General features: G+C 37.1%; 1 protein-coding gene across 11 annotated transcripts in view; it reads right to left on the bottom strand.

Annotated features, from left to right (window-relative positions):
- The window catches only part of PKP4 (plakophilin 4), a 241,542-nt gene that overhangs the window by 59,899 nt on the left and 156,790 nt on the right, over nucleotides 1–24,853 (bottom strand). For 9 of the 11 annotated variants that reach the window (XM_087435239.1, XM_087435240.1, XM_087435241.1 and 6 more), the window contains 3 exons: nucleotides 19,445–19,479; nucleotides 442–573; nucleotides 142–332 (listed from right to left, as the gene is read on the bottom strand). In XM_087435239.1, coding sequence (XP_087291365.1) covers nucleotides 142–332; nucleotides 442–573; nucleotides 19,445–19,479 — 358 coding nt within the window. The remainder of the gene's footprint in view (nucleotides 1–141; nucleotides 333–441; nucleotides 574–19,444; nucleotides 19,480–24,853) is intronic. The other 2 variants (XM_087435237.1, XM_087435238.1) reach the window with 1 other exon arrangement.

The raw sequence follows: 24,853 nt of genomic DNA, 5'->3' as shown, positions 1-24,853 counted from the left end.
GTAAAATGATTTCACTACTTGATCCATTCTATAAATTCAAACTTGTATATACTGGTCTTGCTTTTAATAAGGAATACTTATAACAGAAATTCAATTAGGAGGGTGTTTGTTTATAAGGATCTTGACGTGTGTCTGGCTTACCTGAACCAGTGTTTGTCCTTCAGCTCTTGAATTCCTCACCAAATGGTTATTGGTTGATCCTATGAATGAATGCTGTGGTCTATTATCTGCCTTACTCAAGTTCTGGCTGTTGTGGAAACTCCCTGCTTCCTGGTATCCACTGTCGGAATAAGAATTCATTTGTGTTGAACTTCTTGAGTTACCCAATGATCCTATAGGAACGAAACGAGCAGGAAATATCTTTATTTTACACGTCTGATGCTCATTTTCACAAAAAAGTATTAAAAGCAAATCCACTACTTAAAAGATAACACAACAGACCCTCACTTTCATGGAGAGATGTCTGTTCTGGTGAATAGAGGGTCCCTTGTTCTGGCTCTGTCCTGATGAGATAGTTGTTGGGATGGACAGCATCAGAAACTCTAGGTTTATTTATACCAGTATTTTGCACATCTGTAAGAAGATAAGTTTAATCAGCTAAATCCAATGGCAATATTTCATAAAAACTTGCTAAAAAAGGTTCAGATATTTGTCAGTAACATCTTGTAATCTATATGTTAATACAAGGCTAATTTCAATTTAAACTGTATAATCATTTTGACTCTTTTCTATATGAAAGTATTCCATACACTCAGTTTATTAATATATTTTACTAAATTTCATGAATATTGTTCATCCTGATCACCAGCCCCAAATTAACTTATACACTCTATTAAATTAAAATCTGAAAACTGACCGGTTCCCCCTTAGAAAACTCACCCTCATCCTTCTCCAAGAGGATTAACAGACGCTGAGTTAGTATGGTGGCCAAGCATTTGAAAAAAAAGATCTTCCATATCTCAAACTTGTGAAATGAAAACTTGCATGGTCTTCATATTACTAAGCCTGGTGATGGAACCTCTGGAGATAGGGCTGGTTTTTTATGTTATGTTTCATATTGTCTAAAATCAACAAAACTCTGTGCAGAGTTTTCAGAGTTGCAAACAATGGAAATTTTCATTTCTTATGCATTTGCTTATTTTATTCTTTCTCCAAATGAATACAAACCTAACCTGATCATTGTTTCCTCTAGCCAAATTTGTCTCTCCTATTATCTTGTTTTATTTTCAAGTGTACCATTTTGCTGTCTTGAACTCAAAACAAAATAGAACAACAACAATCGATCTCCTCCTTCCCTATTCCAACGTCTGTTTTTTATGCCGTAAATTTAGGTGGTGGGGATTATAGTGCCTTTCCCCAATTCCATTCAAATACGTCCTCTTTTCTCTAATATTTTCAAAATACATTTGCCCATGTTCTGCTTTTCTTCACAAGTCTTTCTTTCCTCAAATTTAACCTTCATGATACACATTTTTCAGGAATGTTGCTTCATTCTCACTTCAAAGATTTTAACTAAATCTGTATCACATTCTCAGTTCAATACACAATCCTAAGGATTTCAATTCTTTTTTTTTTTTTTTTGCGAGGAGACCAGCCCTGTGCTAACATCTGCCAATCCTCTTCATTCTTTTCTGAGGAAGACTGGCCCTGGGCTAACATCCGTGCCCATCTTCCTCCACTTTATATGGGATGCCGCCACAGCATGGCTTGCCAAGCGGTGCGTCGGTGCATGCCCGGGATCCGAACCGGCAAACCCCGGGGCGCCGCAGCGGAGTGCGCACACTTAACTGCTGCGCCACCGGGCCGGCCCCAGGATTTCAATTCTTCATTTGTCTTTCTTTTATGACTGTCTTCATTTAACCATTTACTAAGGCCCTACTTGATGTCAGGCTCTACGAATGCAAGATATGAGTAAAGATACGGGTGTGTGTATGTGTATGTGTGTGCGTGTGTGAGTGTGTGTCTGGGGGAAAGGAGCTTAGGGAAAATCTCCTCAATATCTAAGCAGTATCCATTTATCACAGGAGACTGGCTTGTCCTTTCTTTACAGCACTCATCACCATCCCTCCCCAGTAGAATATAAGCTCCATGCCGGCAGTGACATCTGCTTACTGTTGCACCCCCAGTGCCTAGGATAGGTGCACAGCACTCAGTGGGTGCCCAGTAAATACTTGCTGAACAAATAAATTCCCAGTAAGAATAGCAGCCTCTCTTTACTGAGTGCTGACTCACGCTTGCTATCATGCTGTGGCTTTACTTTACAGTGTTCAATAAAGTTTGTCTGTGTAAAACATTTAGGCATTGCTGATCAAGCTAGTTTGGAAAGTGAATACAAGGTTTACGAGAGAACTGGGAATCCCCCTGCATTCTAAACCTTTAACCTGATGTCAAATTCAATTCAAGGTTTTGATTCCTAGCCTCCAGAAAGATTCACTGACATTCTTAATATAGGTTTTTAACAACCTGTCTCCTGATTTATCATTTGACAGTATACTTCTAGGTAGTAGAGTTCTGTGACGGTTTTGAATTCTTAAGTTTTAAATTTCCATAAAGATTGCAGATTGTATATGGTTTCCCTTGAACACGCTGAAACATGATCTAAGTCTCTGTCAGGCTGATAGTACTGGAGAGCGATCTGCTTCATCTGTAAGTCTTCTGTTACGAGTTTCCAGAGATCTAAACATTCTTATACAGCAATTCTTGAAGGAGTTTTATTAAGGACTAAGTAAAACACATAGCTTGTTAGGCTAGAAGAGTTTTATAGGGAACGGGAGGGCCTGGGAATAGCTATAAAGAGAGGGCCTGAAATCAGAGCTCTTCAGTGGTCCACCTTTGTCTCATCTGGGAACGGACGCTGGAAAATCAAATATGGAACAGCAACAAACTACAGGTACAGAAGGAGCACTGTGGTAGCTCCAAGCCTTCTCATACATGGAAAAATGTACCACTTTTAAAAATAAAAAGATGTTTAGATAGTTCTTAGCTTCACCTTTAGTATAAGATAAAACCTGGGACACCAATACCTCAAAGCTTTTGGCTTAGAAACATTAGGTGGCATGCAGTGTCAGGATCTGAAAAATTATCACCATGGAAACCAAAACCATTACAGTTCTGTGTATGCCTCTTTTTTTTTTTTTTTTTAACCATTAGAAACTATTATTTAAATAGGAAAAGAGAAAGAAGCACCCTAAAAATCTGTACCTCAGCAGTTGTGTCTCTTCACCCAATGGAACATTTTCTCACAAACCATGTGACAAGCAATTGTGCTCACTTAAACTCTTCTTTAAAGAGAAGCTATTTAAAGTAAGTAATCTTAAACAGAGCAAGCACAAATTGTGAGATATGTGAGTCCATACTGGTCACCCTAACAATAAAACTTAACAGAATTGGTATCTCAAAAAATACAAACAAAATTACGCCAAAACATAACCATGTACCCTGTAAATAGTACTTGTTTCCCATATTTTTAAATGCAATGCCTCAGAAAATAGAATATAGAAAAGGTCATTCCAATGGTAACCAGAACACTAAAATACTAAATTTCCACATCCCCCAAATCCAATCTGAAGATCTATGAACTGGGTGTAGAGAACAGGGTATAGATTTTGTGCTTTATCTTTAAGGAGATACAAAAGTGAAAGTTTTAAAAAGTTGATAAAAGAAGTCTATTTAATGTGAACTATAAAACAACCAAATTCATATTATGAACAAGGTCTTCAGTCATTTTTCTACTTCTAAAGTGGAGCCCAATGATAATGCATATCTGCAAAGACAAAAAGACACTGAAATCTCTTCTGAATTATTACTAGAAATTGTTTTCAAACTAGTTTTACTATTATTTACTGTTTCTTTGAAAACCTGTAATTCATAAATTATATACACACACATAAATGTGTATACACACATACACCATACCTCAGATAAACAGAAGACCCACATCCTAATTACTGAATAAAGTATTCCTTATTGTAGTATGGTGAGGTTTGCAATGATTAATTATGCATTATTTATGCAATCTTGCTTTAAAATGAATGTCTTTTAAAAACATCTGCTACGTAGAATGAAGAAGACACTAGTCAAATTTACCAGAGAAACCACAGAGACTTATAGGATAGGGTTAACCACTTCATGATCAATGCTGTAAACTATAATTAAATAGTTGGCATGTTGTGATCTAGCATAATCAGAACATGAAATCAAGAGACACTTTTATGAGTAAAAATGGCAAACAGAATGTGAACGCTACTTCTTTAATCTGTGTACTAAAGAACATGTGTTACTTTAAAAAAAAAATCACAAACGTTTTCTAGGACACCAGAAATATACTATGGGGCATTTTCAAACACCAAATTAGCATCTTCCAAGAAAATGCATGTCTAAAAATATAGAATTTGAACAAGCTTCAAGGTAGAATGAAATAATCTCCATTTGTGTTTAAGATTGGGAGATTATTGGAAGCATGGTCCTTCTTGCCTGTTTGTTACATTTCATCTGAGTGCCCCAATATTACACACACACATACACACAAAGCAAGTAATTAGAAAAAGCAGCAAGTTGCATCTGAGAAAAATGTTAGTGGGTAAGAGACAGTAATGCTGTAGGGCTATGAAAATCTGGTATATTATCCACCCCATTAAACTCACAGTAAAAGATAAAACACAAAGTGGATTATTTTATCTTTTCTGTGATGTACCTCCCAAATACATAACCAGTGTACATAAAAATATGCTCATTAAAATGTCTAAGGCATCTCTAAAGAACTTGATATTAAAATGCCTCAGTTTTGTTAATCTATGTGTCTTACTGTTTATGCTACATGAAATGATGGAAGTCTGTATTGCGTGTAAAATCACCATGGAAACAGGAACCTAGAGATCAGATCAGTAAGGAGATTTTTAGTATATATAACCCTGTAACTAGTCTTTCACAATCCAGCATGCTGTAACCTTCTGCTAGCTTCTCCTTGTCTGTGCCTATTCTGAGTTGCTATGATGTTTAGGGGTTTGCCCTTACATAAAAGATAGTGCAGTGTGAGTTTTGGCAGGGCTCTTGGGATGGTAATAACATGTAATGTTAAGGCAGACGATACTCTCTTTGACAGTTAAGAGAAGTGAATATGTCACATTTTTTCCAGCTCTCTGGCCTGTAAGTTGAGGTCAGGTTATCAGACTCAGAGGGGCAATACTTTGTGAAAAATATGAGTAGAAATTTTGTCTTATGGGAACTCAACCTCCTGTTTGGCCATAGGGCTCTCACTTCCTGTAGCAGCATAGGCTCAGGAGGGAGTCTATCTTTCACAGAGCTTCTATGGCTAAGAAGTAAAGTTCTCAGCCAAATGCTGGAAGGGGTCATGGAGGATGGCCCCGAAAAGACTTCTCCTCTTCAGTAACTTCTCTGATGTATAAGACTCATTTCTACAGCACGTACCTTATCATTGGAGGGAAGGGGATCATTGTGAAACACTGTTTCACAGTGAAAATGTAAATAGGATGAGGGAGACATGAAGCATGAGAACCTTCTTTGGTCCACAGAAGATATAGATGGACGTTGACTGATATTTTAAGAATATTACAGATACTTGGAGTTTGTTGACTCAAACAGAAATGACTATATACATAAGATATCTTTTAAAAGTTGAATTTTAATGGAAGTAAAGACTTATGAGAACAGGCAGAAGACCATATTTCTTGAAACTATTTCTTTCTTTTTTTTTTTTTTTTGTGAGGGAGATCAGCACTGAGCTAACATCCGTGCTAATCCTCCTCTTTTTGCTGAGCAAGACCGGCTCTGAGCTAACATCTATTGCCAATCCTCCTCCTTTTTTTCCCCCAAAGCCCCAGTAGATAGTTGTATGTCATAGCTGCACATCCTTCTAGTTGCTGTATGTGGGACGTGGCCTCAGCATGGCCGGAGAAGCGGTGCATTGGTGCGCGGCCGGGATCTGACCCCGGGCCGCCAGCAGCGGAGCGCTCGCACTTAACAGCTAAGCCACGGGGCCGGCCCTTAAAACTATTTCTAGTCTGGTTCTCTTGAATACAGCTAAGTTCTTGAGTGTTATACACACTTACATTATCTTTTAAATATTAATAAGACAATGGCTCTAAAAATTTTATTCATTTAGAAAATGTTGTGTGAAAAGCCTTGGAAAATAGAAACCACTAATGAAGTATCTTGTAGTTCACTTCCAACTTTGCTCCAACATCAACTAGTCTGCCTTGAAATCCACTGTCAAAGCTCATCTCCTTGGATTCAATTTCATAGTTTAAGCAAACTTTGTATCTGTATAAAAGCTATACAGTGCTTTATTTGATTTCTACAATGGCAGATCTTAAAAGTATTTTAGTTTTATATGTCACCAGAGAGATCTCCTGTTCCTAAATATTTTGAAATTGCTGGATTCTGTCCAGGAATACAAAATGATTAAAAATAACTTTTTTTTTAAAATAGAAATTTCCACAGTCATATTGAAAAGAGTGTTTATTTAAGTATTTTTAGTCTGGGTACTAATTAAAATACAGGTGTCATACCAACATAAAAAATTTATCCTTTATATCTGTAAGAGGAAAACTAGAAAAAAAGGAGTTTAGAAATACAAAGATGAAAAAAAAGGATCACACACGTCAAGTGTGTTTACTGTTTACCAACACTGACTTTAGCATAAAAGGCCATGGGGCTCATCTTTCTACAGAGAAAGCTGAAAAAGATGTAAAAAGTCAGTGGTCTATGGAAAATAAGAAAATAAGTGCTCAAAAAAATCACTCTAATGTCAATTATACCTCAAGTAAAAAAATCACCCAAACATTTTTTCTACAATAAATTTTATTCCTTTTGGGGAAAAAATGTTACCAAATATAGAAATGGGAATATTTGATAATGGGAGATACAAGGTAGATTCCCTCTGTTAAAAACAAAACAAAACCCTAGAAAACCTTCTTAAAAAAAAAAAAAAACCCATACAAAACAATATGGGATGATACTCACCATCAAAAGAAACAAATGCATCTTCTGAAACCAAGTTTTTCTATGCTTTTCTACTGGGTTATCTTTTTTTGTAAAGATTATCAAGATAAAGCTAAACGTGGACTAACTTGGGCATAAGATGAAATGAAGAGTGAGAGATGGTTTCTGATGTTTCCCAAAGCAACGCCTGTCAACTGAGGAAGTACGGCTCTGGAGGTTGAGGAGATGGTACTGGAAAAAGAGGAGCTTGCTTTTTTTTTTTTCCTTTGGTGAGGAAGGTCAGCCCTGAGCTAACATCTGATGCCAATCCTCCTTTTTTTTCTGAGGAAGACCGGCCCTGAGCTAAGATCTGTGCCCATCTTCCTCTACTTTATATGGGACGCTGTCACAGCATGGCTCGACAAGCAGTGCGTCGGTGCGCGCCCAGGATCTGACCCGGCGAACCCTGGGCCGCCGCAGCGGAGCACGCGCACTTAACTGCTTGCGCCACTGGGGCTGGCCCCAAGAGGAGCTTTCTGACTTGACAATTTCTATTTTATTTTAGATAGTTAATAGACTATTTCTTCACATATCATTCAAGTATGAGAAAACTTAAATGTTTATTTGACATGTTTGTATTAAATATAAAATGTTAAAGGCTGAAACTGGATATCTGATTTTCACACAAAGTACTCACTATAATTAAGCTTTTTGGGGATGTGTTCATATATCACATATAAGTGGCTTAGGAACTTTCAGATGCACATTTGCTAAAGCCAAATGCTAACGCTCTTATTTGGTGGTTGCCACCCATGCACAAGCATAGTGATAAATGGGGAATTCTAAACTAGCAGAAAGGCTGATGACCAGCACATTATAGGTAATTTTGCTTAATAAGGATTCATTTAACAAAAATCCCAACTATATGGAAACAAATTAAATAACATCCACTGGCTGGGAAACTCATGTCATCTATCGCATAGTTGGTTTCATTAACGTTAGGGCTAACCTTTGGAGTATGGTCCACAGTTTGCTGGCTTTAACACATGTCACTCTGATGTACTATTTTAACACCAATATTTTGAACTTTTTGTTTAAAGAATTTATATTTAATTTTTTTTAAAGTTTTCAAACATATACAAAAATAGAGAAAAAAGTATAATTAACTATCCCCCAGATTTAATAACAACATTTTGCCACACTTTTAATGCTCCATTTCTTTTTTTTTTTAAAGAGACTTTATTTTTTTAATTTTTATTTATTTATTTTTCCCCCAAAGCCCCAGTAGATAGTTGTATGTCATAGCTGCACATCCTTCTAGTTGCTGTATGTGGGACGCGGCCTCAGCATGGCCAGAGAAGCAGTGCGTCAGTGCGTGCCCGGGATCCGAACCCGGGCCGCCAGTAGCAGAGCTCACGCACTTAACCGCTAAGCCATGGGGCTGGCCCCCATTTATTTCTTTTTCCTTTCTTTGCCACAGAATTTTAAAACAGATCCCTTATATTAGATCATTTCAACCCTAAATACTTCAATACGTATCTCTGTAAATTAAGAACTTCACAAAACCGCAATTATTCCATAATGCCATATTCATATTCAAATTTTCCTGATGTTTCAAAAATGTCTTTCTTCAGTTGGCTTGTGCTAAGTCAGGCTGAAATAAGATTCACTGATGGCATGTGACTGTGACTGTTACTTAAGTTCCTTAAATCTGGAAAGGGGCTCCCATGCCCTCATTTTCGTGTTCTTCACTTATGGAAGAAACCAAAGCAATAAACTTGTAGGATGCTCCACGTTCTGAATTTGTCTGATGGGTTTTTCATTGTGGCGTTTACCTATCCTCAAACCTCAATATTTCTTGTAAGTAGAAAGAGCTAAAAGCTTTCAGGTCCAACTTTTGTGTTAGAATACTTTATGGGTGTTGCCATGTACTTCACATCATATCATATCATAACTTTTAGAGTTGCTAAGATCTATCAGCCACTATAACTAACTGGCGGCAGCCTGATCCTTCTCTTTTCAACTTTACCCTCAACCTTTCTCCTAATGCAATGGTTCTCAACCTTGGTTGCACACTGCAGTCACCTGGGGTGCTGAGTCGGGGTGGGTGGAGACTTTAGAAACCACTGCTGCCTGAGCCCCATGCCCAGAGACTCTGATTCAATCAGCCTACGTTGTGGTCTGAATATCAGGATTTCTAAAAACTCCCAAGGCGATTCTAACATACACCTAAGATTGAGAATATAGGGATTTTTGCCTACATTGACAATCTTTGCTTGAATCAATTATTTCATTAGGGGATAAAATTGGTAATTTTCTAATTTTATTATTTTTTCTGAGTTTATCAGTAGGAATTCTTTTGGCATATTTAAGAAATCTTTAGATAGCTAGTAATAGCTAGGGTTATCCTGAAACACATCTGTATAGGATAGGCAGGATAAACTTTTAATTCTTCTCTTTAATTACTAGTAATTAAATTAATTATGAGTGAGGCAGTGGTTCTCAAACTGCAGAGTAGAATCATCTGGGGATCTTTAACAACTACTGATGCCTGGTTCAGGCCCTAGACTTTTGCATTTAATTGTGTGGGGAGAGGTCTGAGCATCAAGACTTCCACAGCTCCATAGGCGATTCTAATGTGCAGCAAAGTCTGGGAACCAGCAGAGTGAGGTGTTGGTACCCTAATTACCTCCAACGGTGATAAAAAAGTTTGTTTTTTGCTTGTTTTGATAGTGGTTGCTGCATTTTTGTTGACAGAAAAATTTATCTGCTCATTTTGAGCCAGATATGAAAACAGAAGAAAGCAAAACTGCCAGGAAACAGGACAATTTTATCAAATTCGAAGATCAGGCTGATCTCCGATTGGCATAAGAACTAACCAAATAATAGAATGGCCAGTGGTATGCTGAAGTCTCCATGCAATGTTCTGATTTAATGAATATTTAGTAACGATTTCTTTAAATAATTTTACTCTGTTTAATCTGTCCATAAACCTTATGATATAGAGAAATGTGAAACAAATGATTTTTTAAAAACCTAACAACTTATTAAAATTCTAAATATTCAGGAAGATTTACACTCCTATGCTCTGGTAACATAGTAAGCATAGAGAAGCATAATTGTTGGTATAGGTAGGAGTATATATTTGTGCGGACCCACTTGGACAGTGTGAGTTGGCATAAAGATTATTTTAAACTAAAGACGTTTCAGATTCAACAGATGCAGAAAGAAGCCTTCTTGGAGCAAGGTTGCCATGGATCCCCTCTGGGGGAGTTTTATGGCATGAAGGATAAAAACTGAAACCACTCACACCTGTATAAACAAACATTATCAAAACTGTCTTATCTCCCCATTTGTTTCCCTAGAAACCCATTTGTTCTTCCCATAGAAGCCTTTTCTGCCTGAAGGCTTCCTCTCCCCTATTAAGTTAGGTATATAAGTCCCTAACTTTAGCCTTCTTTTGTGAGCTCTATATGCATATGAATACTTTCAGGTTTTTTTCTCCTATTAATGTGTCTATTGTCAGTTACATTCACAGGCATAACCTAAGAGGGTAGAGGAAAAGTACCCTGCCCCCATATTGTTAAGCATTTTTGCTGGGCAATTTGACACTATTTGCCAAAACAAAAACGTAAACACCCTTGCCCAGTCAGTTCCACTTAAAAAAATATAATTGACAGAGACAGACAGATGTACGGAAACAATTTTTACCATTGTTTGTTCAAGTGAAAAAATGGGGAAAAAAGTTCACTAATAAGGGACTGGTTACATACATTTTCTAAACAACAGATACTACTCAGCCATTAAAAAGGAGGCAGATCTTTATTTATTGATATAAAAACACATGCATGGTTTTACTATGTTGTTAAGGAAAAAACCAAAGTCACAGAACAATGTATAGTATATCCTAATTGCCTTAAAAAACAAAACAAACCCACGTATGTGGATATTTACACATACACACCTAACAGTTTGGCGTGTTTCATTCCAGATTTTCTTCTATACATGGTGTGTGTGTGGCAATGGTGATAATATGGGGAGATGTGGGAATAAAGGAAATTTTTACCTTTTACTCCAAATTCTCCAAGACTTTTTTTTTTTTAAATAAGAAGCATTCCTTATTTTTGTAATAAAACATCAAAAAGTTGAGAACCTTTATAGTGATGATCAGGAAGCTACAGCACTGCAGTTGTGATAAGACTGGCATGACTATGTGGCTAAAAAAAGTCTGAAAAAATAAGAGAGGAAAAACTTGGATTCTGAGGCTAAGTTTAAACAGAAATTCATATTTCTCCTGATATTTAGAAGAGAAACAGGAAGGAACATATGATAAAATTTTGTCATTTGTACAATTTATAGCCATAATAAATCATAACATCCAAAATCCTCAATAAAATAATAGTCCTTTTTACATGATTGCTAACCTAACATGCTATCCATGAACATGTATAATATAACTTTCTACTGTATCTCCTTTATAAATTCAGTACATTTCTACTGAGGCATAAAGTGTTCCCACTTAAGTTCCCATCTTATCTCATGATGTGCTAATGCTTTTTTGTGTTGTAAATTACTTGCTCCAGATGGAAGAAGAAAGATAAATTGACTTAAGACTAGTCTCTCATTTATCTTTTATCTTCAGTATTTACATTTTTTTAACCCATCCCAGTGGCAGAAACTTTTGTCCACACATTTTAGAAACAAAATTTAAATATATAAACAAAATGCAAAACCTGACCACTATAAAGTCTTAAATTTAGTAGTATATATTAACCACTAATGTCAGTATATACCACACAATAATGATTTAAGTGCCGGTATGTTAAAATTATGGCCCTTCAATACATATTACACAATAAATGAATGTGGCACTGCCAAGTTAAATAATCTTATTGAAGCCTGGTACCTGTGGGTTACTATAAATATTCAATAAGAACATGATTACCCTTTAACCTTGTTCCCAACACAGACACAGATGAAAAGAAGTTAATCTTGTTAATTTGCTGTTTTCTTGTTTAACTTGAGGGGTGACTCAAGGGTCACAAGGATTTATAAGCTTGTTTTGCAGAAGAAAAAGAACGCCTTTAAGGAAGTTACGACCACCAGATAACCAGCCCCCAGCTGGCTTATTTGGAGTGAAAGAAACATGCGGATTTGAGAGAACCTATCTTCCCACCTTCTCGTTCTGGCCAATTCAAAGAAATCTTTCTCCATCTCCAAGCACTGGTGTCTTGGTGATTGGCTTACTACACATCAGGCAACATGAATTTGAGATTAACAGGTTAAGTATCATTATCAGTTTAAAATTTCTATTTTACTACAATCTTTTCCCATCCCTTTCATATTTATTGGCAAACATCAAATATCCTAACTGCATGAAATCATTAATATCTTCTCTCCTACTCATTATTTATTGTAACAGACCCACCTAAATCTATAAATCCCTTAATACCTTCTGGGTCAACCAGAAATTTCCCCCACTTTTATGCTTCTGTGTCTTTTGCTAACTCATTCTTTACTAGCGACTCCAATCTTTTGGCCTCTTTAATTTCTTATCCATGAGTACTAATTCCCAATCACTTACTTATTATACATTAATTTCTACTTCTGCAACTATTTCTTGAACACTTTCTTCTTCTAGGAACCATGTTGGTGTTAAAGACAACGAGCCTGGTTCTCTGGCTGAGTGGGAACAAACAGTGTACTCCAGCTCTGTAGGATGCTCCTCGTTCTATTCTGCAGGGACAGGGGGAAGGGAAGGATAGATTCTCAGGCTGAGGCTGCTTCCTTCCCCTCACTTTACACATAGGTACTAAAACTGGCAACTGCCTAGACTCTAGTAATTTTTTTTTCCCTGGTACAGAAAAACTGAAATTGTGACTTGTAGCAAAATTCACTTTACAGGACATGGCTGGAGGATTTAATTAACAACCAGGGATCACTTTCACAAAAGGACTCAACTTATGGCTTGAATACACAGCTTCTCTATGGTGGGTAGCATACTCTGTATATGGTTATTTTTATACTGAATTGGTGTGCTTTTTCTTAAAAGAGAAGTAAATCCAAGGCTTTTTTCTTTAAAAGATATTCTTCATAATATTTTCCATCATGAAGGATAATTATATGTGTATATATTTGCATTCTTACTTTCCTCAGGCCTTTACCTATTATTCTAATATATATTTTCTGTAATTCTGCTGTTTATTTTTCTGTTTTATTATATGTCTTCTCAAAAGCTACCTCAAATTTTGGTAAACATAAGAGACTGTACAAATATATAAACTGTTAAGATATAAAGATGTGAACAATGGAAAAATGACCCTAATAAAAAACACAATGGAAAGGAGCTGTGGGGGATCAGAATTTGCCACCCTAAAATGTGTCTCTTTGGCTTCATTATTTTTAAGACTCAAAAAGAAACTTTGACCTTTCCCCTAACTGCCTAAAAGAATTTAAGACAGAAGGCCTGTCCCAGGAAGGAGCTGTCACCTTAGATAACTCTGGGTATGGTAGACTTGGAGGATCCTTGCTAAGCTCATTTTTATCTAAGTTCTCTCTCTGGGGTCACATTGTCTATAGATGGTCCAGCAAACATCTGTTTACCAAACATTTGCTTTTCCACCTCCTTGTGAATTGCCTTCCTCCCTGCTGAAGTCCCAAACCACTACCCTCAACATCCTTTTCTGTCCTTAGCCGAAGATGGTATTTAAGGTAGTGGCTTCCACCATTTTGGCGAGTTACTCAGATTTCCTGGGTTTCTCCCATGTATACATGTCATTAAACTTTGTTTGATTTTCTCCAGTTATTCTGTCTCCTGTCAATTCAATTCTTAGATCAGCCAGAAGGACCTAGAGGGTAGAGGAATAGTTCTTCCTCCCCTACAGAGCACTAAGACAACATTCCCTCCTTCATTCCTTTTTAGCAGAATATACGTAAAAAACACAAAAATGCGAGGTTATAGGAACTGCAAGGCTAAGGAAAAGACAAAGCCAAAACAGAAAATGATAAACTCTCCTCTTCATAAAAGACAAATGGATGTTCATTTATGTTTTGAGAGAGTAAATATGTAACAGTGGTAAGCTAGAAAATACAGAAGAAGGAAGAGAGAGGGCAATAGAAAGGCAGGTCAACAATAAAGCATAAAATCTTCAAAACCACTTTATTACTTCTAGGAAAGCTTCTCCTTAAGGCCTGGGAAAATAAAATGTTTTGGAGAATGGACAGTTTTTCCCATGCTTTGGGAAGTCATTTGGTTGAGCATCCAAACTTAAAAAGCTTTGGCTTTTTACTTTCAAACAGCTTACTATCCCTAGCACAGGTTAAAAACCAACCAAGCAACCACAAAAAAACAAGCAAGCTGATTGTTCTGCACTGAATCATAAAGAAATGCAAATCTCTTCTGCCTAGGGCATCCTGATATCTTCCTTAGAAAATGACACGGCAGTAAGCAAGCTATTTAAAAACAAATTTCAGCAGCTGGTCTCAGTTTCTGGCATTTCAACAGAATGTAACATCCTGAAAACATGTGAGTAGGCAGAGATCTCTCCCAGGTAGTGATCAAATCACTGCCCTGCTAACAATTCACCTTATCACGAAAAAGCTTTTAAAGTGCTAAGCTTTTCTAGTCAAATTTGTAATACTCAAAAAAAAAGGTAGAGAAATTGTCTGCAAGTAAACGTCCAAAGTATTAAAGAAAAATGAGGTACAATAACAGACCTTTAATCCTAAATCCTTTTGTGTAATCGTTTCTTATTTAGGAACCCAAGAAAATTGAATAAAGATGTTTCTTTTGTCAAGGCCTACAAAAGACAAAGTAGACTGAAGATCTTTAAATATTTTTTACTTTTAAGCCACCATTGCCTCATTCTGAGCAGGGCTGCCGAATTCTAAACATGAGCTGATTTTCATACTACATTCAGTATGTCTGTGCGCAAAGTGGTAAAGAGAAAAGACAACAGTTAAACTTTACAGTAAAAGTAGCAGCAAAACTGTCATTTTATCCCATTATGTACTTATAATCAAACCTCTAAAAGGCATCTGTAACTACTCAGAAAAAGAAACACCAAACAAATCAGATTTTACTTTTATTCATACAATCAAATTTCAATTACCTACCCTTATCATTATAACTTATTGCTATCGTTACAACTTAAATGTCATAAGTACGGCTAAAAAGTAGGCAAATTGAAGAAAACTCATAAGTAACATTAGTATAGTTAAAATAATAGAAAGTGGAGTAAATAGCAGTTGTGATTGCTGTGTTTGAAGGTTAATACACTTCCCCCAGCCTCCAAAAGAAAAAAAGGATAAGTAAATGTAACACCTCCCAGGTTTGAGTGAGTTTGGGCAAGAGCATACTCTGACAAAAATAAGGGACGAAGCTTAGCTATGATGGTGCTCAGGGCAAGCTACCCTAGGAGGCACCACTCTGGTATGCGGATTATTTTGAGCTGAAGACATAAGGACTCAGAGAACTCAGGAAGAATATTTGAGTTTCCCCTCCCAAACTGCCTAAAAAATTTAAAGGAAAAGATCTGTTTCAGGAAAGAGTTATTATCATGATGGCTGTAAAGATAACGTAGGACCAAGGTTACAATAGGAAAGGCACCAAGCCTCTTTTATCAAAAACTCTGTCTCTCCCTGACCACATTATCTATAGACGACCCTGAAAAGAATTGTCTTCCTGGCCTCTGAAGTCCCAGACCACTACCCACCCCCAACACGGTCCTCGCCTTTAGCTGCAATACTTAAGCAAGCAGCTTAGACAGAGAGACGAGTTGCTCATTTCTGAGTTTCTCCCATGTATACATGTTATTAAACTTGGTATTATTTTCTCCTGCTAACCTGTCTTGTTGATTATTTGGCCAGCCATAAGAACCTTAAGGAAAAGGGCAGAGGGAGATTCTCCCTCTTCCCCCGACAGTTACTAGGTGTGAATTACGAAGGTAGCTGTGGTCAGGACAGGTGAACCACTGGAGTGGTATTTTCATAACATGAAAGTATCTGGGAAGTTGTTTGGACAATATTTAATTAATCGTTATGCATTTAGTTTAAAACACTTTACATTTATATATATATTATTTTATTTATCTATATATATTTAACACATTAGTAAGCTGATTGCACAGCCTACTAATTAGGGTGGTGAAAGGTTAAAAAAAAGGTGATTTAAAAAATTTACAGAAAAACATTAAGCACACAGTAGTGCATTTGATCCTTGGCTCTGGCAACAGCGATGAAGATGGTGGAGAGATGACTGAAGCTGAGTAAATGTACTGGAGCAGAGGGGATGTGGAAAGGATGCCAGGGCCCCAGATATTTCATTCCCCTTCATGTGTCTTCATAACCTAAGCTCATTCTCACCACATGTAAGTCAACACACAAGAATACACCACGCGCGCCTGGCTTTCTACAATCTACAATTTTTACCAGGGCAGCTCAGTTCAGCCAGGGCAGACTGGTGCAGGTTAGGAGGAGAACTGCACAGAGAAGCCAGGATGTCTCTCCAGCTCTTCTTTAGGCAGCATTTCTGGTATGGGTATGTCTCCATCGTAGCTTCAGCCAAAGCGGGAAAACTCCCCCTGCCCACTCCCCACCACTGCTCCAGTTGTGATGACCAAACCACTGACCCCACTGTCCTAGAAATGACAGCAGGTTCCCGGTATCATTCATCTCTTGGGTACTTACTTCATCATGCTGTTTAATTCTCCCAAACCTTCCAACCCACACTTTTATAACTATAACTTCCTTATATCAAATCCCTCATATTAAATTACCTGGCATGGGCTGGGTTTTCCTGACTGGACTCGGACTAACACAGCTATGAACCTTGGGCTACAAAGAACTCTTCCCTATCAAATACTAACTCTCCAATAGAAAAGGGCAATATATCATATATTTTAATATTTTGTAGATAATTAGAAATATAAATGATGACACTTATGAAGGAATATGAGAGGATCAACCTCATATACCTAAAGGGAAGGAGAATTAATATAATCTTTTCTGGAAAGCAACTTGGTTACACATATCAAGAGCCTTAAAATGTTCATATACTTTAAAATAATTTTCTTTCTAAAAATCTAGCAAAGGTAAATCAAAGGTGCAGATATATTTTTTTTATACAGGGATGTTTACCACAATGTATCTATAATAGTGAAAAATTCGAAACAACCTGAATGTCCAAAAATAGAGATAATGGATAAATATGGTATATACTTGTACTTTTGCTTTACAGCCTTTCCCCCTCAATTGTGAGCATATACAGTTACATATCTCCATTAAACCTGAAGCAAGAGGGCAAGGATATTTATTTTAAATATTGACAACTATCTCCTAGACAACTGTTTAAGGCTCTCAAGAAATATTTCTGGAACAAACTAATGATGCAGTATTAAAAATGAACTTACAGAAGAATTTTATATTAAATGGTAACTGTGATATAACATTACATGAAAAAAAGCAGCAAATATAACTGAATATATAGCATATGTTCTCAATTGTTTAAAAGGAAAAATATAAAATTATGTATAACACACACACATGCACAGAAAGACTAACTGATATGTAAAATAGAGCAGCCACTCCACTTTGGAAACTAATCTAGTAGATCATTCTCTCACTACCTCCCAAGGAGAAAATGCAGCCACTTTCTCCCAAGTAGGTTTTCTCCTGAGTTTCAGTCTTGTCCTCCAACTGCTTGTCCCTTATTCACAGCACTCTGGCTCACATGTATAACATCACATAACAATATAATCATATAATAAAGTATTAATATGCATGGACCTATCACAGTTTAAATGTTTTCCTTTACACTAGATTTAGGGTTTTCTTTAGTATTCACATTTCTAAATGCTTATTGAATGTTTCCATTTGCTGTCCTTTAATCATCACAAATCCAACACATCTAACACTGAAGTCCAGAGCATCCCCTTAAAACTGGCTGTCTTGTTTTAACGGTACCACTATTCTCCTGAACTCAAAACCTCAAAGCTATCACTGTCTACCCTCTTCCACACCAAACCAGCCTCTAAGTCCCTATGAATCGCCTAGTTCAGATGAACTCAGACTCCAAATTCTGCAATAAGCTTTCAACTGGTCTCTCTTGCCACTAATTTTTCCTCCCTCCAGGTCATAGGTCTGCTATTTCTCCTGAGGAATGTTTAAATCAGGTGAATTTTTGCTCAAAGGATTTTCAGTGGCTCCCCATGACCTGCAGGAGAACTCAAAGTCCCAGCTATTTACAGATCTTTATAATTTGACCCAATATGGTTGTCTAGCCTTTGCACATCTTACTATCTCCCAAACCATTTTTAAATGTTCCCATGTGACATTTCTGTTGTCTCTTCTGCTGCCCAATGACAACACCCTCTCCACAGGCTGGCCACCCATCAAGCCCTAGGCTCCAGGCCCATCTTCCCTGCAAAGCTATCTCAGAAGTGGTCTGTCTGTCCATTTATAGCAACGTTTCCCACATAATATATATTTGGCAGTTAACTACATATTATTTCATGACACATCTCTCCTTCTATTAAACTGTTGTTTGTAAGTCTTATTGTTACATAGCTTTGCACATGCCTCTGCCTAATCTATGGTTTGATTAAACACTACAGTCCTTGGGAACAGCTTCTTTGTAAAACAGGAGGATGCCTTGTAAGCACTATAAATAACATCAGAATCTTGGTACCAGGTTCAGGTAAACTCAGATACCAGACATTTGGTGATGTGAATTGTACTCAATTCAAGCCTGTTTGAAAAGTGCCAAACTATTTAGACATCAAGGCATATTCTAGCATTTATACATTGTTGGCATCATCCTTTACATTATAAGCTTCATGGGAGGTGAGGGGGACTTGTGTGTGTTGTGCCCATCACAGTCTGACCAGCAATGTGTACAGTGCCAGGCCCAAGAAACATTTAATTAATGAAGACTGAGTAGGAAGATATCAAATATTTGTCAAAGTAGCAGATACTGTTCTTAATGTAATTAATCCTTTATATGAGGTGAATTTGGGGTAAAAAGAAAAGATAAAGAGACTACATTACAAGCTTCCAGACTATATTAGAAGTTAACAGATATTCTACCTCTGGATACATAAAGAAAATGAACATTTCATATAACTCTTGAGTATAAGAAACACCATGAAAGGAAAAACTTGGATTTACATAAACCTTACATAACAACTTTCCTAGATTATACAATCACTTTTGCGAGAGTATCCCTGTGTTTCCTTATGATAGAAAAGTTTTAGATAATGGGTTGATTTTTAAAACGTTGATGTCCAATGCTTTAACTTTCTGTATAGTTGACATATATAAGTCTACTCAACTATGTTCAAAAAATTAAGCACATCAAGAACTATTAGTTCAAATTAGCTCAATATTGTCACTATTAAAGGGTTTGCTTGGCTTATTTCACCAAGAGGTATTAAATTGAGAAAGGCTATGAAACTCCTTTTTTGTGTGTGTGCAAACATAAGATTTTTCATATGATAAAAACTCATACCTGTTGACCTCCAAGGAAATGACTTCTCAGTTGAGCTAGAGAAAAGGGAAAAAAACAGAATATTTACTTTTTTTGTAATAAAATTTAACTATGGACCTGTTTGCATATAAACATTTAATTCACATTTAATTATATAAAAATCTCCAACAAAATTTAAAATTATTCTTCTAAGTTAATTTTTAGACAGTACTTAACCTTCTACATCAATCTGGGACAAAACTGTATTCCTACTTGGAAGTTAAGGCAAATTACAAAGATAACATTCTCCTTGGATAAGACAAATAAAACAGCATAGCTACATATGATATTCATGGTACTTATACTATACTATGCTGCTTTTTGTAATAATTAATATGAAAACTACATATACATTATACATCATATACAGTGTATACATGTACACAACATATATACAAAAAGAACCAAAAAGGCTGTTAAGCAGTTCATTCATTTTACTTATTTCCAAAAGAAGCCCCAGATACTACAATAGACACAAAAGTTAACAGGGTAAGTTTGAACTGAATGTAACCTTATAAAATTTAAATCATATCATAAGCCTTTATATCAAGAATATGTTTTACAAGCCAGGAGAAAATTTTAGCTACATATTTTTCTTGGTTTATAGAGCACCAATTAAAAAAATCATACATAAAAACATATCTGGGGGCCGGCCCGGTGGCGCAAGCCGTTAAGTGCGCGTGCTCCGATGCGGCGGCCTGGGGTTCGCCGGTTCGGATCCCGGGCGCGCACCGATGCACTGCTTGTCGAGCCATGCTGTGGTGGCGTCCCGTATAAAGTAGAGGATGATGGGCACGGATGTTAGCTCAGGGCCAGTCTTCCTCAGAAAAAGGAGGAGGATTGGCAGATGTTGGCACAGGGCTGATCTTCCTCACACACACACAAAAAAACAAAAAACATATCTGTGCATCCCTGCTCGCACCCCCTAAAAAGTCAATATAGGAAAGCATGGTCTAAAGGGGCAGCGTGGTAGAACACAGGAAGAAGAGGCTGGATTATTAAGCATTTATTAAACGCTAGATTAAGTATTTCACATGTACTATCTCCTTTATGTTATTCCCAATAACCTTATGAATAAGTACATTATTATATTTTACAGATAAAGAAACTGGCCACAGCCTTTGTTAGTAACTGGAAGAGCTGGGATTCAAACCTAGGATGGTCAGATTCCAAAGTCAGGCTTGTCACCACTGTGCTATGAGGCAGAACAGCTTGTGATCCCATTTTTGCGTTTTACACACACACACACACACACACACACACAAACTGTCTAGAAATAAGTCTAGGAAAATAAAAACCAAAGAGCTCGCCGTTATTTCTGTAGGGTAAAACCAAAAGGATGTTTTTCTTTTTAAACATTTGTATCTTTTTTGAAATCAGAAAAAAACACAAACTGAAGTATTTTGGGAGTGTTTATTCAATTTCAGGAAAAGGAGTATGACTCTGCCCTTAAGGAAACACTATAAAATAAGGGAATTGGAACAGAAGAAAGGAACAATCCTTTCAGTGCTATAGTTCTAAGATTTTAAGTTCTTGTTAACCCTTTGATATTTCCCCAAGTCATTAAATGGTTAATGAAACTCTTGCTGGTTAAAAACTATGCATTCTTTTGCGTGTGATTTGCCTTTTCTTCACCAGAGGCATAGCAGTTCCCATTCCAGGACCTTGAACTAGCTGCAAGCTGGGAGGCATGCTCCCAATGAATGGAGTCAATCAGTTCATGCTAATCTTCAGCACTCAGGTGACAGGTGACATTCCTTTATCTGATGCAAAAGGGACTGATGGGACAAAAAAAGATGAAAATCTGATCAAATACCAGCAAGGGCACATTTGTCTTGCTCCTGAGGGTAAGTTATCACATTCTTGTGACTTCAGAAGTAGTTCGCTACACTGAATTTCAATTTCTCTTGAATCTGTTTTTGTTATTTAATTCTATGATCTAAGTTAGTTTTTGAAGCACTGAGGCTATTACCTGTGATCCTATAAAAATGTTCATATTATTTCTGATCGGTATTAAAATACAAGGTAAATCAAACTGCCATCCAGAAATGTTTAATATTCCTCTAGTTTCTTGGGAATATTATGCAAGTCTATTATCTTCTGAGTTTGAAGTTTATACAAACTTTAATGAAATACCTTTACAAGAGTTTTTATTCTCAAAATTATAGATCATAGAATATAATTCACGTCAACTGCTTAAATTGGGCAAGGGCTGTGGCTGTTTTGCTCATCTCTTCACGTCAAGAGCCTAGCATACTGCCTGGCACATGGCAGATGCTTAATATATATTGTCGTACAACATGAATTGTGAAAAAGTAATACCGAGTTCTTCACTGTTCTAAAAGATCAGGTATACATAAATCATCAGTTATTACTCTGCTCAAGCAGGTTAACTTACTCTCCTCCTAGAGTGGAGAGATGTTCAACAATCTTTGTGTAACAATCAGGCAAACAGCATTTTGCTGCTGAAAAGGCTTTTGGTCATGAAAATACAATAATGCATTCCTAGGTAAAGGCAACGGGAAGCCTCAGTTAATATTATTTTTCCCTCCCTTATTTAAGGTAAAAGACAAAAATCATTAGGAAAATAAACTAATATTAGGATTGAAAATAGGCAAAAAGTTCCATGGTATATTTTGAAGACTATATACTCAGCCTGGTTACCTTCACACTAATCCTACAATTCTGTGTTATAACCAGTCATTATATGTTATTCAGAACAGTCTATTTCCCTTTGAACCACTCAATTTAAATGACTCTCAAATTGTTCACTATTCTGGGATTCAGGGATCAGACAATAAATATATGCAATTTTGAATTTAAGTCACTGACGTAAGCCATGTAACCCACTTTTATTAGAACAATTACAGGCAGCTCCATGTTAGAAAAATAGGCTTATTCCCTCCTTCCTCCCCCTCTCCCTCCAACCATCTATTCCTAGAAACACTTCTCCAACTTTTATTAAATGTCTACAATGTATCTACAGGCACTGTGCCCACAAATGACTCCATTCCATTCCCTTTCACTTCTCACTTGAAGATGGCAAGCAGCTCGTGTTCTAGGAGCTTCCACTGGAATATAAAACACATTTTAAAATACAAGAACTAAATCATCCATAACTTTGTTTCAGTGGGAAGATGCATTCACCATTTCCAATAATTTAATTATCTAATAATTTAACCTTATAGAATGAAATCCATTCATAAGTTTGGGACTGTCTGGTCAGACAGTGAACAACAATTAAAAGCAAATTCACTAGCAAATTAATAAATCAAGGCAATTCATTTTAATGTGAAAAATATTAGTTTTGTTTTAAGGAAGACACCATGCCTTCATCACAATATTACATGAAAATATATAGTAAATCACTGTAAAATTCTACGCACTTATGAAATTAAATATTTTTTCATTCCAGACATAAATGGAGGCAAAATATCCTTTTGGATATTTACGGATGTGCAGTGTCGTTGATATCCTCCTTATTTTGTATTTTCCCATATTATGAGTCAGAAAACTAGCCTGCTTATACTCCTCTGCAGCCAGAGCGCAGGCCAGGGACAAAGGGCTTTTAAGAAGCCATGCGGGGCCGGCCCTGTGGCTTGGTGGTTAAGTGCGCGCGCTGCGATGCTGGTGGCCCGGGTTCGGATCCCGGGTGTGCATCGAGGCACCACTTCTCCGTCCATCCTGAGGCCGAGTCCCACATACAGCAACTAGAAGGATGTGCAGCTATGACATACAACTATCTACTGGGGCTTTGGGGGGAAAAAATAAAATAAATAAAATCTTAAAAAAAAAAAAAAAAAAAGAAGCCATACGAGGAGGTGGCAGTGGTATAGAGGGGAGCATCTAGTGGGCCCAGAAGCAGCAGTGGGCACTGTTCCTGGACACCCTGACTCAGAATCTGGCTCTCTGGCCTTCCTAGAGATTCCATAAGTCGACACCCAAAAGCTTTTAGTAAGTTCCTTTTCTGCTTAGGTAAGCCAGAGAGGATTCTATTTTTGCAACCCCAAAGTCCTGATTGATGTTACATAAAACTAAGTATTATGGGTAAAAACAAATATAAGCAGGCCCTCTGCAAAGAGCCCAAACCTTACTCCTTAACTCTAGACCTGTATTTTCAAGTGCACACTGGATACAACACACTTCGTATTCAACACGTCGAAACTCTTTTCCCCCAAAACTAACGCCCATTTAATCATTACTACCTAGTCACTCAAACTGAAGAACATGGGAGTCATTTTATTGTTTTTTCCCCCTTCTAGTGTGTCAGCTCCACGAGGGCAGCAAAGTCTGCCCTGTTCACTGATGTATCTCCAGAACCTAAGACAGTATCTGGCACATGACAGTCACTCAAAACACAGACCTTCTGAATTCACCCCTCCTACCGCGGGCACAGTTCAGGCCTTCGTCCTCTCATCCTCTTTTGGCTGGATCACTCTTTCAGTCTCTTTCCTAACTTGTCTTCCTGCTTTGATTCTCATCCTTTCAGGCTCTCTTCCATGCTGCTGCTACAGTGATTTTGCAAACACTCAAATCTGGTATCACTTTCCTGATGCTAGTGCACAACAGATCCAAAGAGGATAAATTTCAAACATCTTAGTATGGCACAGAGTCAAACGTCTCAGTACAGCACAGAAGGCCCTCCACCACCTGGTTCCTTCTAGTTTGCCCTTTCCCACACAAACCTACATTCTAGGCACTTCTAATTACTTGCCGTTTCCTCACATACCATGCTGCTTCACACTACCAGTACTATTTTGGGGGTAGAACGTGCAGAAACACAGTCTGGAAACATTTTCAAAATTACACAAATTCCAGAATGGTATAGGCAGGTACCATGTAACAATGTATATGTTATAAACCCGTGAAACTGAACGCTCTAATAAAGTTTACCTTCACTTTGTATCACTCAATAACAGGAGTATTTTTGAAAAATGGTCTACTTAATTAAGTCAGTATCCAATTTCCTCCTGATTCTACTGTGTCTGATGTGAGCCAGCCTGCTTTAGTGGATACCATCAGGTAAACGGAGGGGAGGGGCAGTGGGGAATTTGATGGAGACATGGTAACTTCACCATGTCATTTCCCTCCCCTTCTCACAGGCCTAGATGGGGCTCTTCCTATTACTAGTGCATGCAGACTACCGTCAGTACTCTCGTACTAGACACTATGCACTGGGACAGAACCCAAGAGTTATTCCCTTGTTGAAAGAGAACCAGGTCTCTGCCTGAGATTAGAACATGGTAAACTGTAAAATTTACTGCTTTATTAAAAAAAAATCATTGTGCTAAATTTTAGATACACACGCATCTGTGTATATATAGAAGTCTCATTAATAGTTCTAAGAAAACTAAGCATAGCCAATAACAAATTAAATTTCACTTAGTATTA

The sequence above is a fragment of the Ceratotherium simum genome, chromosome 9 (assembly GCF_057802395.1).
Source record: "Ceratotherium simum simum isolate JZ-2026a chromosome 9, ASM5780239v1, whole genome shotgun sequence".
Taxonomy (NCBI): domain Eukaryota; kingdom Metazoa; phylum Chordata; class Mammalia; order Perissodactyla; family Rhinocerotidae; genus Ceratotherium; species Ceratotherium simum.
This window is presented reverse-complemented; position numbering and strand designations above follow the sequence as displayed.